The sequence below is a fragment of the Sardina pilchardus genome, chromosome 23, assembly GCF_963854185.1.
Source record: "Sardina pilchardus chromosome 23, fSarPil1.1, whole genome shotgun sequence".
In the NCBI taxonomy this organism is placed as follows: Eukaryota; Metazoa; Chordata; class Actinopteri; order Clupeiformes; family Clupeidae; genus Sardina; species Sardina pilchardus.
In genome coordinates, this window is record NC_085016.1 from 10,180,071 (window position 1) to 10,195,158 (window position 15,088).

General features: G+C 49.6%; 1 protein-coding gene across 1 annotated transcript in view; it reads right to left on the reverse strand.

The window, feature by feature from the left end:
- Positions 1–15,088, reverse strand: part of adamts6 (ADAM metallopeptidase with thrombospondin type 1 motif, 6) — a 54,075-nt gene that overhangs the window by 26,965 nt on the left and 12,022 nt on the right. The window contains exons 8-11 of the mRNA XM_062528048.1: positions 13,448–13,553; positions 10,818–10,964; positions 5,384–5,525; positions 1,624–1,731 (exon numbers count right to left, since the gene is read on the reverse strand). Coding sequence (XP_062384032.1) covers positions 1,624–1,731; positions 5,384–5,525; positions 10,818–10,964; positions 13,448–13,553 — 503 coding nt within the window. The remainder of the gene's footprint in view (positions 1–1,623; positions 1,732–5,383; positions 5,526–10,817; positions 10,965–13,447; positions 13,554–15,088) is intronic.

The window sequence follows — 15,088 nt, forward strand, 5'->3', positions numbered from 1 at the left end:
CTCCCTCCCTCCCTCCACACCAGCCCCCCCGCCCCCCCCCCCCCAAACCCTCCTCTCTTGTTGGCAGGGGCTTGGCCCTATGACACACAGTCTAAGAAATGGCTGACACTCGTATTCCTTTGAAGCGGCGTGGGCCCGGGGGCCGAGCGGAGCGGAGCGGGCCACTTGCTGGCGTACAAACACGGGGCTCAGGCCGGGGCCCGGCGCTGGGCGCGGGCTGAATGGGCGCGGCGGGCCGACGCTAATGCAGCCGGACAGCTGGTGACGCGCTCCCATTGGCGCTCCTGAGCCGCCGCTGCCCCGCGCACAATGGGGGCTGTGATCTCTGTTAAAACTGTCTCTCCCCGACCTGGCCCGCCGCAGACGTGAACTGATGACCCAAAGCCCCCCTCCACCCCCATCCACCATCCACCCCTCTCTCCACCCGAACCCTCACCCCCACCACCCTCCCCCCGGTGTGTGCATGAGTGGGCGTTGGGAATGGCCGTCTTATTCTCATCTCTCTCCCCCAGGGCAACAATGGAAGCAGAGCAATGTCTGAATAGGAGCAAGAGAGAGAAAGAGAGAGAGAGAGAGAATGCAAAAGAGAGAGAGACACACAGGGAGAGAGAGTGAGTGCAAGAGAGAGTGAGACAGGGAGAGAGAGAAAGAGAGAGAGAGAGAATGCAAAACAGAGAGAGACATACAGGAAGAGAAGAGAGAGTGCAACAGAGAGAGAGAGACAGAGGGAGACAGAGAGACATCAAGAATGCAAAAGAGAGAAAGACACACAGGGAGAGGGAGAGAGTGCAAGAGAGAGAGACAGACGGAGAGAGAGAAAGAGAGAGTACAAGAGAGAAACAGAGAGAAAGAGAAAGAACGAGAGCAGCTGTGCTGGAGAGTTGTCCCTGTGTTAGCCTGCACTGAGGTCTGCGTATTGCGGGTGGCAACATGGCTACAGCTAGTCCACCGCACCTGTGTCTGCGGCTCTTTTGGAGAACTTCAGCTATCTGGCCTTACTTTCAGACAGCAATCACAAAAATAAATACTCTCTGGGGGGAAAAGAAATGGTCTAATGGACTACCCGGGGGTCTGCAATCAGGGACGGCAATTCCAATACAGTCTAGCTGTATAAACCAATCAGGGCACACTGAAGGGTGAGACTGGACTGGCTGAAGGAAGCTAGGGCTCGAGTTCAGGGTAATGTTGATGTTAGCATCAGCTTCTTCTGGTAGAGCACTTAGCTGTTTGCGGATTAGCTCACCCCAAAATGTGCTCTTTGAAGTGTGTGTATGTTCAGAACTTTCTGAAAATAAACGGAAGAGATGCCGTAACTGGCTGGAATACTTGACGATGTGTGTGGACGGTTACTTACTCATTAATGCCGCCCTCAAAATTATAGTCCCCCCATCTTTCCATCCAGCCTGTCCACTAATTTCAGGTAGACACGAGACCGAGCCAACAGACAGACCAAGACCAAAGCATACACAAACCTTTCCACAGACCGGACCGGATCGTCTATCCATCACGAATGCGGCGTTAAGTATAGTGGAGGTAATCTTATTTCAAGAGATATCAGTGGAGAAATGACCGGGCTACTCCCTTCGGGCAGTAAATGGGCACAGCACAGTGCCCCTGACTCACCCCTTTCTCGATGCTGCCCGTCTGGCATAAGGTGCCCTCGGCGGCTGGAATGCTATTGGTAACACAGCGGTTACTCCTGCTTAGACACCACAGCTCTCTACACACTTCCTAGGAAAGAAGGCAAAAGGTAGTTGGTCAGAATATAATATACACTCACGTCATGTAATATACACCCTGACTGAGAATTACGACGGCATTTCCTTCGTGTATAAATAAAGTCAAACGTTACTGTGTTTAAAACATAATAATGTCTGTCTCCATTTCAGTTCTGCGAGCCAGTTGTCTGAAGACTGTAGTCAGTGTGAAGGGGAAAAATAATCACACACACACACATACACACACACACACACACACACACACACACACACACACACACACATACAAGCACGAGACAGAGAAAAACAGCAGACAAAACAAAAAAGTCTTTGGAACTTGTAAACAAGTTACCTCAGCCTCACTCTCTCTCTCTCTCTCTCTCTCTGGCACTGTACTGACCACAACACTAAGCTGTATGGACTGAGGTGGACAGGGTGCTGCTGGGGATGTCTGCCAGCTTCGTAAGCAGACAAACATTAGAAAAAAGTAAGTCTGTGTGTGTGAGTGTGTGTGTGTGTGTGTGTGTGTGTGTGTGTGTGTGTGTGCCAGTGTGTGCGTGTTTATGTGTGTGTGACAAGTTCAGCTCTGGACAACATTTGCATTAGATTTCCTATTAAAGCGAACAAGATCCGTTTAACAAGGCACCACTTCAAAGGCCTCACAAGACAACCGTGTAGCGAGGAGCACATCCACAACAAAAAAAAGAGAGGGAGAGAGAGAGAAAGAGAGAGAGAAAGAGAGAGAAAGAAAGACAGAAAGAGAAAGAGTTACGACGGCCAGCTTGGGCTCTGACCTCCAGGTCCCCAGCAATCTGGGCAGAGCAGCTGCTTCCAATAAGAGCTCGAGTGGGCCCATTCACAATATCAATACATCGGAGGCCAGAAAACCCGGAGCAGGAACGTGACTGCCTTTGGCGCTGACGGATTTAAGCGAAAGTGAAAAGACAGCGGGTCGCAATAAAACCTCCTGGCACTGACGGGGGGTGGGGGGTGGTTGGGGGGGGCAGGTATCACGTTGAGGATCCTGGGAGTCCGATCACAAGTGAGCTTGATTGGCATCGAGTCCACGCGGGCCAGGTTGGGTTTTGTTTCCTGCTCGAAGTACACGGAAACGGTCTGTATGGAACAGCACTGCGTGCATCTCATCAACGAAACGCGTTCAGTATGCACAACCATGTTCATAACGGGATATCCAAATGACGACAATCCAATATTGTGTCATTTGCGTAGGCTTTTTACGGTCGCTGGAACGCATTCTGTGCATTTAAGTGAGTATCAGACCATCAGGGTCCCTAAAACGCACAGTTTTTTCGACTCTCTCGTCAGTACCGGTATGTCTGCGAATGATTTCAGCCCTTATTACCAGATCGCCGTGAAAAGGAGCCAGCACTCTGTGGTGACCTGGAGAGGCTCAAACCTACAGATCGGGGCCCCGGCTACCGAAAAACCCATCGGGGCTCGGCGCCGTCGCGTGGATTTCCTGAATTTAATCATTAACGAGTATTTTTGGTTTTGGAATGGCATGCGCCCTGGTAGCAACAAGTGCCCCCGCAGGAGCGCTCTTCCAGGTTTTTCGGGGGCCGAGGAGGGCCCGCGCCAAAACCCCAAAAACGAGCGCCGCGGTGGAGGGCGTGTGGAGCGCGCTCATCTCTTTACCAGATGGGCCGCGAGCGCAAAGGAGAGCGAGAGAGAGAGAGAGAGAAACGGGGAGAGAGAGAGAGAGAGAGAGAGAGGGAGAGAAAGGGGGAGAGAGAGGGAGAGAAAAAAACAGAAGAGAGGAAAAAAGAGGGAGATTATCCACCAGCACGACCTCGACATGCTGCGTTAAAAAGCCTTCCAGGGGCCGTGCTGCTTTTTAAAGCATCTTTTCATGCTCATCTATACCGCAGGCCCTGCTCGCAGGCGTAGGATTACAGGGTTACTGCTTTGGCTCCCGACGCTCCCCGTATCGCGCACTCGGCTCAGGGGGGACGGCGGCGGCGGCGGCGGTGGCGGTGGTGGTCGGGGGGGGAGAGAACCGCACGGGCCTCTAATATCTGGTCATTCGGTTCAAGCACACAGCCACATATTTGTCTAACGCAAGGCAATACCTCCTAATGTCTTTTCATTCTCCCGCCGTGATTCATCTGCGCGTTTTCTGCGGCTCCGTCCGTGCCCCTCTCTCTCTTGCCGGCGCACTTTATCTCCGCGCGCTTGTTAATCTGGCCGGCACGAGTCATTAGAATGTGGAGGAATGGGGGGGGGGAACCACACACGCCACCCCGCCCCGAAACGTTTCCACCCGCGGGCAGCGGGATCTCGAGACGATGTGTGGGTAGTGCAAACATCCATAAACAACCCCCAGCAGGCCGTAACAGCCCCACATCACAGGTGCCAATAAAACAATCACCCCTATCATAATCAGATTTGGGGGGCTTGTTTGATCTCGGGGGAAAGGAATGTTGACTTGGAAGGCCTTGAGTTAATCTGAGAAGGCAGAGAGCATCATTGGTTGTGATTGTTATCGGTGGCCTGTTCCTGAGCACAGGGGCATCATGGGGGCTTTATGGACCTGCTGTGTTCTCCTTTGATCCCACAGCACCTCGCCACTCCAACCCCTACTTACACCTTCAGGCTGGTGCTGGCTTTTATCTAGCCCTGGAAATGGATGACACAGGAACTGCGTTTAGATGGGAACAAGCTTCTCTCTCTCTTTGACTTTTTTTTTTTGTCTTTCTTTCTTTGATACGCGGCATGTGTGTTATAATTTCCCCCCCCCCCCCCCCCACTGCCTGATGGATACAGATTGTGTTGTTGGATCTGAAAACACAAACTAAACGAACATCTCAACAGTCAGAAAGCTGGAGGAAGCTGATTGTCTGCGCAAGCCGAGTTTGGCCGGCTCACGCTGAGCCAGTGGGGCTGGAAGGTGCTGGAAGTTTTCGATCTGTTTTGTCCATAAGTTCCATTATCATTACGCTATATTTGTGCCCCGTGCGCAAGTAAGTCTCCTGCTTTTTCTCTGCCCTGCAAATGAATCACTGTTAACCCGAGACAAAAAAACGCCATCTCGGGGGCCTCCAGCCATAATCAGATGAGCACTGAACATTTGACTTTTAATTGGGCATATAAAAAGCCAGCAGACTGCCATAAAGCTGCCATGCTGAATCGAAGCCCAGCGGAGGAACGTGGAGAACACATCACATCGCCGCCCATTCCGCCCGCCCGCCCGCTCGCTCTCTCGCTCCTCTCTCCCCGGGTCAGGAGGAGGTAACAGCCTGACCTGAGGCTCAGCGTTCGCCTCAGAGTTCACAGGCAACCCATTCACCTCCCCAAAACACAAGAGCACTCCATTCACATTTCAATAGAGGGCCAATGGATAATATAATCATCACATGCGCAGCGTTGTCAGCTAGTTATATTCACAAACACACAACTAACAAAACATTGAGGAATCTGTAATTTTGACATTCCTATATATAGCCTTTGGGGAAAACACTGTTTCACCAAAACACTGACAGATAGACAGACAGACACACAGACAGACAGACAGACAGACAGACAGACAGACACACAGACAGACACACAGACAGACACACAGACACACAGACACACAGACACACAGACACTTGTGTGCTTCTAAAATGTGACGTGTTTGAGGTGTGCGTGCAGCGCAGGCATCTTACCCCATACTTGCACTGCCTGGAGGTGGCGCCATACTGGAAGCGGCACTGCTCGTCGGCGTCGTACACCTGGCCCGGGGTGACGCTGGGGTACAGAAAGTCTCTCTTCAGAGGCTCGTTGTCCAGACACGTCCCCCGACCTGAGCTGTCACAAAAACAAAAGACAGACAATAAGAGTCTACAGCACAATTACAGGATCAGGATCAGACTAACAACAACACACCTTGAAGAAGGACTCGGGGCCCTTTCAGACACACACAATAGGATCAAGACCAAAACAATGGACGCATAACGAACAGCATAAAAGTCCTACAGTCCTAACGGAACTGGGGGGGAATACAATAAACGCAACGCAGGGATGAGATCAGACCACACCAGAAAGCTCCTCGCCGTCTGGGACCCGTCAACAAACCAACTATTGAATCACGACTGAGCTAAACCTATAATAGAATGTGAGCCTTTAACTGACTACAGCAGGATCAAGACCTTACAGGCTTACTTGCAAACCGACAATAAGACTGAGAGTCCACAACAAACAAACAGCAGCAGACGACCATCACTGTCTGGCCCTGTGGCAGGCGTCCCACAGATAGGGCTGAAGAAAGTGGAGAAACATGCTTTCTACACAAAAGAAGAAGAAAAGAAAAGAAAAGAAAGAAAAAAAAAAGAAACAGAGACCCTTTCGGTTGGAAGCGAAGCCAGGCCACATTCACAGTCCATTGGCTTGAGTTATGAGGGAAACGATTGAGCATGAGCAGGAGGGAAAACACAACGCGGACAGACGGCAGAGAAAACAGACGTAGCCAGGACTGTCCCCAAAAGTCGAGGCGAGCCCACGGCCCTGGACTTATATGGTCCTTTTTTCAAAACCTGCTCCGACGCGCGGACTCCCTGAGAGGGACCCAGTGACATTGCAAGAGGGTGGTGAGAAAGAGCGCGAGGGGGGGTGGGGAGGGGATGGGGATGGGGATGGGGGGAGGGGGGGCAGGAGTCCTCTGTCCGGAACGCAAAAAAACTCTTGTTTAGTCTGTTTAGTCAGATAGAAATATGTATGTCCGTGAGAGCCGTCTGCTATGGCTGCTGCTGCTGCGGCTGCTTCTAGGGACACTGAACTGGTGGAGCACACTGCTCCTGACAACCGACGAGCACACACACACACACACACACACACACACACACACAGAAACAAAGAGATAGAGAGAGAAACAAAGAGAGATAAAGAGAGAGAGACAAAGAGAGATAGAGAGAGACAGAGACCGACAGAGAGAGAGAGAGAGAGAGAGAGAGAGAGAGAGAGGGTGGCCAAACAGCCGGACAGAGCTGGGCTTGTTGGGGCCTGTTTTATTCTGAGGTTTATTTTGTCCTCCGTCGCTGCGCTGTCGTGCCTCCTCTTCCCTTCCCTTCCCTTTTCCATCCGCCCGCCTGGACACGGGTGGCTGAAACTGGACAGACCAGGCGAGGAAGTAAGGGGGTGTGTGTAGGAAACAGAAGGTTGCTGTCTTGTTGCCTCACTGCTTTAACACACAGGTAAGTATCATCACACCTAACGGTCCAATGAAGATGTCTTTTAAGGATCTTGCTTTCAAACGACCTTCTAAGATTAACATTTACACTAATGTCTGATGTCAGCCTGCAGGAACATAAGGCTAGCTAATGTGCTGATTTGCATAGACATGTGCAAATCACATAAAACTTTACTGTTTGTTAAAACAATGTGATCAAATAGTACAATGACTATTTCTGTGTCAATTTGGAAGTATCTTTGTTTTTTTCCCCCAGTTGTTTTGGAGCTGCTGGACAGATGGGGTAATAGCCAGCATCCCCACTTCCATCCAAACTAAAAGCTACAGGTGGAGGTTGAGGGCATCTGGGGAGGCAGAGGGCAAGAGAGTTTGATTAGTTCAGAAGGACCCTTGACGCCTCGCTGTCATATTAAACACCCTCGGGAGATTTTTTCCTCTGATTCGAAAAGGCCCATGGTGTTCCTTCCAGCAGTGCACTGGGGAGTATGCAGGCATTGGCTGGGCTACAATTGTGATTGGACACAGTTCAACAAGGGAAGCTTTGGGACTGGCAGAGCTCAAACAGAAACGTTGTGACTGGTTGTTCTACATAAGGAAGCACAGGTAGTGGAATCCTACTAGAGGTCTTGTTTTTGCTTTGCTTTGTCTCCAATGTCAAAGAGAGAGAGATTGTGTTTGGCTGTAAATCAACTGTAGAGGATCACACCAATTGATGACACCTCCCTCACCATCTGCTCGAGATTACGATGTCGGTGACAGTATTTTGGATTTTGAAATGAGCATTAAAATAAAATGTGTCATTTTTCACACTTTTAATATTTCACTCTGGCAGTAAATCAATTTGTTGAACAGCGTATTATATCAGATCAATACTCAAGATAAAAAATGTTTCTACTCGGCCCAAACAAGCAGCACCAAGAGTCGGAGCATGAAGAGAGGCTTAAAACTAAATTAAATCTTAACAGAGGACAGCTGAATACTTGATAAAGGAAGCATTGCTGCCAGACCCTGAAATTCCATTGTTCATACAGACATGTTGATGCTAATTCAGTGAGTCCATAATATCTATTCTTCCAAGACCATTCACATGATGAACTCGAGTCCAAGCGCTTTACTGATGAAGCTGAGTTTATTTCTTGGACAAATAGAGTCCCACAAGGTAAGAGAGCAGGAGGAGGAGAAATTGATCTTTCATGGCTGATCACACTCCAATTTATGGAGCAACACATCAAATGAGACCAGCTGACAGTGGACTTATAAACAAATGGGACCCTTCGGTCCAATGCTGCTCAAGACCAGAGGGTCTCTCTCTCTCTCTCTCTCTCTCTGTCTCTCTCCCTCTCTCATTCTAAAAAGCGAGGGGAGCGTTCGCTGAAATCAGGATCCTTGGCTTCCAACCAGAGTATTGGAGGTCTAATCTAATTGAAGACTAAACCAAATACATTGCAAAGGAAGGAATACTTGAGGTCTTGCCTGGGGTGGGTGGGGGTGAGAACGTTGAGGCGGTGGTAGTAGTGGTGGTGGTGGTGGTAGTGGTGTGTGTGTGTGTGTGTGTGTGTGGGGGGGGGGGGGGTGCAATGGCATATTAAGTTTCGTCTGCAGAGATTTCTCTTTCTTCCCCGGTTGTTTGGAAGACTAATCCGTCTCTCTGGCGTGGAGAGAGGCTCGGCCACTGGGGAGAAAGACAAGCAGGGGCCAGCGGCTCTGGAAGGCTTGTGTGCCGCAGGCACAAACCTCTCCGTTTATTGGTTCGGAGAGAGACAAAATAGTCGCTGCAGAAAATAGAAAGTATTACTTGACATTCAACAAAGCTTCCTTCTGGCCGCGCGGATGCCAAAACACTGCACCCGGAGCAGGGAGGAAGGAACTCTGTTTGAGAAACACCAAAACCCACGCAGCCTAGCCGAGCGAGCGAGCGAGCGCACATTAAATGCCTACAAAAAAAAAAAACATCTGTGATCTGCTCGCCACAGACTACAAGTTTGTGTTTGTCCCTGTTTAAAATGTAATTAAATAATGTTCAAGTCCTGTCACAGCGTCTAAATAAAGAACACCTCACATGGGCAGAGGAGGCAGACATGCACAGGATATACAACCCAATGAAGCACTCTGTACTGTACAATGACATACACAGACAGACACAAACACGGCAAGACTACAAGTATTTGTCTGCACACTGGACCACCATCTTCTAAACTGTTCTATTAGGTTTATAAGGCTTATTCTAATTCTATTTCTTAGCATTAAACGTATTTAAGTATTAAACTCCAGCTGAGATGAGCACAGGAGCAATAGTGACTGTGTGAAACGCAGAGTGACACTGACTACACTTACACACCCCACTTAATCTGAGACATTAGATGTTTGCAATTCAAGGCAAGTTACCCAACACCACTCTTAACTTACTTAAAATATCAAGGCACAAATTAGCTATGTCGGTAAACCCAATTAAATAGGAAAAATCCTGGGAAAAAAAACTAAAACCTGGAAAACATGGACAGACCCTGGCCTAGTTATCCCCTCCTGGAGGCCCATGTCCCTAACTAGGGCTGATATCAATACCCAACAGCCAGGAGCAAACTGCCTGACCCCGGCACACCTGACGTGGGGCTCAACCAGAGGACCACTACAGTACCTGCCCTGCTCTCAGTTTACCTCATTAGCTTCCCTGTGAGGTGAGCCCGTGTGAAAATCCCTCCAGGAACACAGGAGCCGCTGCTAATCACAGGCTCACACACACACAATCACACACACACACACACACACACACACACACACACACAGACACACACGCACTCATGCACGTACACACACACACACATACACACACACACGCATACACATACACACACACCCCCAAACATACACACACACACACACACACATACACACACACACATGCGCGCACATGCACTCACGCACATATGCACGCACAAATGCACACACATGAACACACACATGCGCACACACATGCGCGCACACACACACGCGCGCACACACACGCGCGCACACACACACACACACACACACACACACACACACCACACAGAGCCTTCAGGGCCCACCTCTTGACTCTAGTGGGCTTCAGGATGTGAGAGCAGCCGCCACATCCGTTACACACACCATCCATCAGGCCCTTAGACCAACACAGCCGAGGCTTCCCGTGAGCACGCAGGCCCAGCCCAACAATGCATCTGTGCCATCTCCAGTGGGAACGGGCCTGTTCTTCTGTTACGGCTCACTTTTCACCTCACTCACCATCACATGGCCATTACCACAGAAAGGACAATTGTGAGCAAGCCCCCCCCCCCCCCCCCCCCCCGAGGTTTACAAAGCTCATTATCAGAGCTGACACCTATAGCCCTTCTATACGATACTTCTCATTCTATACGTCTGCGTTATTCTTCTTTCAGTCCAGTCCAGTGCAAGAATTGCGTTGTAGCTTAGCGCTCAAAAATATTGCAAGGCATGACATGTTGTTTGCTCATTTGATATGATAAGAAGGGTTTTTTTTAAAAAATGTCAATGCTTCAATAACTTCAGGATAAAGTAAGAGTCACTTCAGGAGGGGTTAAAAGCCAACGCAAAGTGGGAGCCCTCCCCATACTCCCCATACTAATCACAACACAAGCTGGTGGCTTCTAAGGTAACGCTACACTCTGCGCGCAGCTGAGCCTCACTCTACCTGGTTTCGCTTTTTTTTTTTTTTTTCTGATCCAAGGCCACTGCAGCATGTGGTATCTGGCTCTAGTCAATCGATCTTTGAATCGCGTCCTGGTCTCGCTGGGTAAAATACGGGCTAAAAACGGGCTCTTATTTATTTTCTCTCCCGATGAAGGATGTTGATGCGAGAGGGTTATTTGCAGGCGGCCGACTAATGGAGAAAACATGTCTCTCCGCTCCTCTGTACTTACTCCAGGAAGCTGGTGATGTAGTCCTTGCTGCAGGCCGACCAGGTGAAGGGGTTGGTGTTGGCCGTGATGTGGGCCGCCATCAGCTTCGCCGTCTCGTGGCCCTTGGTGCCGCAGGAGTTGCCGATGCCGTCGTGGTTCATGCCGAAGCTATGACACACACACACACACACACACAGGGATGAGAGGGGTGCGTGTGACTGAACACATACTTATTTACTGTCTTTCTCCCCGCAAATGCTTACTAATACACATACAGTACATGTGCATGCATGCACACACACACACACACACACACACACACACACACACACACACACACACACACACACAGGTACTGTATGGGAGGGGGGGCGTGTGACTGAACACATACTTATTTAATCTCTTTCTCCCAGCAAATGCTTACTCATACACATACAGTACATGTGCATGCACACTCATACACATACAGACACGTGCACACACACAGACACCACACACACACACACACACACACACACACACATACACACACACACACTCAGGATAGCCGGCAGGAGTCAGTGTGTGTGTGTATGTCAATCAGGCTCGGGGGAAAAACCTTCCTGGGGGCCGAGCAGGACAACCTGGGGCAGTTTTGTTTTTAGTGTGTGTGTGTGGAGGACGTTGTAAAGAGAGGGCTCTCTGTCTGAAACAGCTGTGTGATGGGCGAGGGGTCAAAGGGCACGGCCTGTCTGCATCTCTGGAGAGACCAGAGAGTCCTAATCACCACTCTGCACTCCTGGCCTTGCTCCCAAAGCACTCCCTCCCTCTCCCGCTCTCTCGCTCCCTCTCTTTCTCTATCCTGCTCTCTCGCTCTCTTTCTCTTTCTATCCTGCTCTCTCCCTCTCTTTCTCTCTCCAGCTCTCACACTCTCTTTCTTTCTCTATCCTGCTCTCTCCCTCTCTTTCTCTTTCTATCCTGCTCTCTCCCTCTCTTTCTCTCTCCAGCTCTCACACTCTCTTTCTTTCTCTATCCTGCTCTCTCCCTCTCTTTCTCTTTCTATCCTGCTCTCTCCCTCTCTTTCTCTCTCCAGCTCTCTCACTCTCTTTCTATCTCTATCCTGCTCTCTCCCTCTCTTTCTCTCTCCAGCTCTCTTGCTCTCTTTCTTTCTCTATCCTGCTCTCTCCCTCTCTTTCTCTCTCTCCCTCTCTTTCTCTCTCTCCAGCTCTCTCTCTCTTTCTTTCTCTATCCTGCTCTCTCCCTCTCCTTCTCTCTCCAGCTCTCTCTCTCTTTCTCTATCCTGATCTCCCTTTCTTTCTCTCTCTTTCTCTCTCTAGTTCTCTCCTTCTCTCTCTGCCTCTCTCTCTTCATCTTCTTCTCCTCCTGTCGCTCTCTCGTTTTTGTTCTCTCCTTCTCTCCTTCTCTCTCTCTGCTCTCTCTCTCTCACTTCCTCCTCCTTTCTTTCTCTCTCTCTCTCTCTCACTCTTTCTTGCTTTTCCCTCTGTACGTCTCCAACAAACATACCATTAACCTACAGGCAGAGTTCCAAACTGCAAATACATCATCATACAAAATCTATTCTTCAACCCCTCCCCCACCCCTTCCTTCTGCACATTTGTCTGGATATCAGGCACCGAACAAAAAAAAAAGAGATCACCTTACTTTCTCTAAGACCTCCTAGCTTACTTTTCCTCTCCTGTCCAAAAGCACAAATCAGGTTTTAATGCAAATAACAAACCCAACCACATCACACAACTCCTCTGTGTTTTTCTAAGGCTCACGTTTATGACATTTTACTCTCCTCAGGAAGTGCATGAGCCCAGAGCGAGAGCCTTGGTGGAGTACTCCTTTAAAGAGCAGGGGACTATTTTTACAACTGCTCCACAACAGAAGCAGACACGAGACAGAAGAAAGGAAATTGCCATGCGGGTGAACTCTGCCGGGTAGCTCCGTAGACCAATACATCACCACTGTTTTTCTTAGCGAACGGGAGTTGGGGGAGTCGGAGGGGGGGGGGGGGGGTGCGAGGGGGAGCTTGGGGCTGTGTGGACACTCATGTGGAGGGTCTGCAAGGACAAAAATAATTCACGGATGAATTCGTCAAAAAAACCCCAAAAAAACGGGGTTGAAATTTATGCTTTCGCAGAACACTGAGAGAAAAAGATATTAAACTGGACAGTTCTCAAAAAAAAAAGAAATTCTTTCGACGAACAATTTGACAGGTAGCTCCAAAAAAGTCCAACAGTTAAAATGACCACATACCAAATAAATCTCTGCAAACCATTTGCACGCACCAACAGCCGAGCGAGAGGAGGGAGAGAGAGAGAGAGAGAGAGAGAGGGAGAGCACTATTTAAAACATCCAGACTCGCCGTGGCAGTGGCCATCAGTCCTAGAGAATGCTCCTTGCCCAGGCACGTTTGGACAGGCTGCTATGTATTTCCCGGCGATAAACGCTGGGCCTGAATCCATCCTAAATAAAATGTCTGTGCGCTGTCAGTAGCCCGCTCTGATTAACAGCTGGTTTGCAGCTGCGGAGAGCGCCGCCCGTGCTTCCCCCGGCAACAGGAGGGCAGAGGAGGGGGTGGGGGGGGGGGTGGGAGACAGGGGATGTGTGTGTGTGTGTGTGTGTGTGTGTGTGTGTGTGTGTGTGTGTGTGTGTGGCGGACTCACTTGTGGCCGATCTCGTGGGCAATGGTGAACGCGGATCCCAGGCCGATGTCCTCGTTGATGCTGCAGCTTCGCTCTGGCTCGCACATGCCAGCCACAGAGGCCAGGCCTGCCAGAGGCGCGCGCACACACACACACACACACACACACACACACACACACACACACACACACACACACACACACACACACACACACACACACACACACACACACACACACACACACACACACACACACACACACACACACACACACACACACACACACACACGTTAGCATGAACAACCATAAATAAGTCCATACACACCCATATGCACAGAAATAAACACACACACAGACACACACACAGACACACACACAGACACACTCACACACACACAAACACACACACACACACACACACACATTAGCCCAAGCATGCACAAGCACATCCACAACCACACAATTCCATGCATGCATTGCACACACACAGAGTCAGGTCAATGCAAGACCAGACACTTTTTGTCCACCCTTCACATATTTCACACTGGGTGTAGCTACTTCAGCAAGTGACCATCAGAAGGGCCACATTTTCAGCATTCTCATTTCCCCACTGGTCAGTCAGGGTACTGGGAGCTGGACGCAGTGCAAAATCAAACTCCCCGAGTAATTTAACCGAACCTCAAGGGGGAGTTTAGCATCCCTTGGCTAGACATTTTTTTTCTACACATTGACGTTGGAGCTGGAAAATGTCTAGACGAGGGGTTAGATTTATACATTTCACTCCAGGTAGCAAGGGACCACCTGGTAATGAAAACCAGAGCTGGGAATCCAAGACAACTTTTCATTTTTTTTTCTCTCAAAAATATATAGTAGTTTTCATCATCTCAAAACTCTGTAAGTAAGATTGAGAGAAGGTGAAAGAGAGAGAGAGAGTGAGAGAGAGAGAGAGAAAGAGAGAGAGAAAGAGAGAGAGAGAGAGAGAGAGAGGATTATTATTATTGCTGATATGAAAATGTTAGCGTGACAGAGAAGCAGAACGCAAAATGAATTTATGGTGTAATCCAAACGCAAACCTCTCATTCACATTCCCCCAAAAGGACATTTTTCATTGAAAGCCACACAGTCTGAACCACAATTAAACAGCAATGTTTCTTCATTTGAATGAAATGAAGTGTTCAGAAGCACATGTGTCCTTGCCTGTCTGTCTGTCTGTCTGTCTGTCTGTCTGTCTCATTGTGTGTATGTGTGTGTGTGTGTGTGTGTGTGTGTGTGTGTGTGTGTGTGTGTGTGTGTGTGTGTGTGTATGAATGGTCTGAAGACAGAGCCCAGGCCTGAGGTGTAACCTAACCAGCTGGAGAGAGGGGAGGGAGGAGGGGCCCCTGAGCTCTCAGACAGGGTGCTGGTGGTGAGCTTGGTGGGGCTGTCATGGGGGGAGAGAAAGCCTCTGCAGATTCCAGGTGTGTTGGGTCTCTCTCTCCCCCTCACCCTCTCTTTCTCTCTCTCTCTCCCTCTCTCCCTCTCTCTCTCTCACAGAGTGTGTGTGTGTGTGTGTGTGAGAGAGAGAGCGAGAGAGAGAGAGTGTGTGTGTGTGTGTGTGTGTGTGTGTGTGTGAGAGAGAGCGAGAGAGAGAGAGAGAGAGAGAGAGAGAGAAGGTGGGGG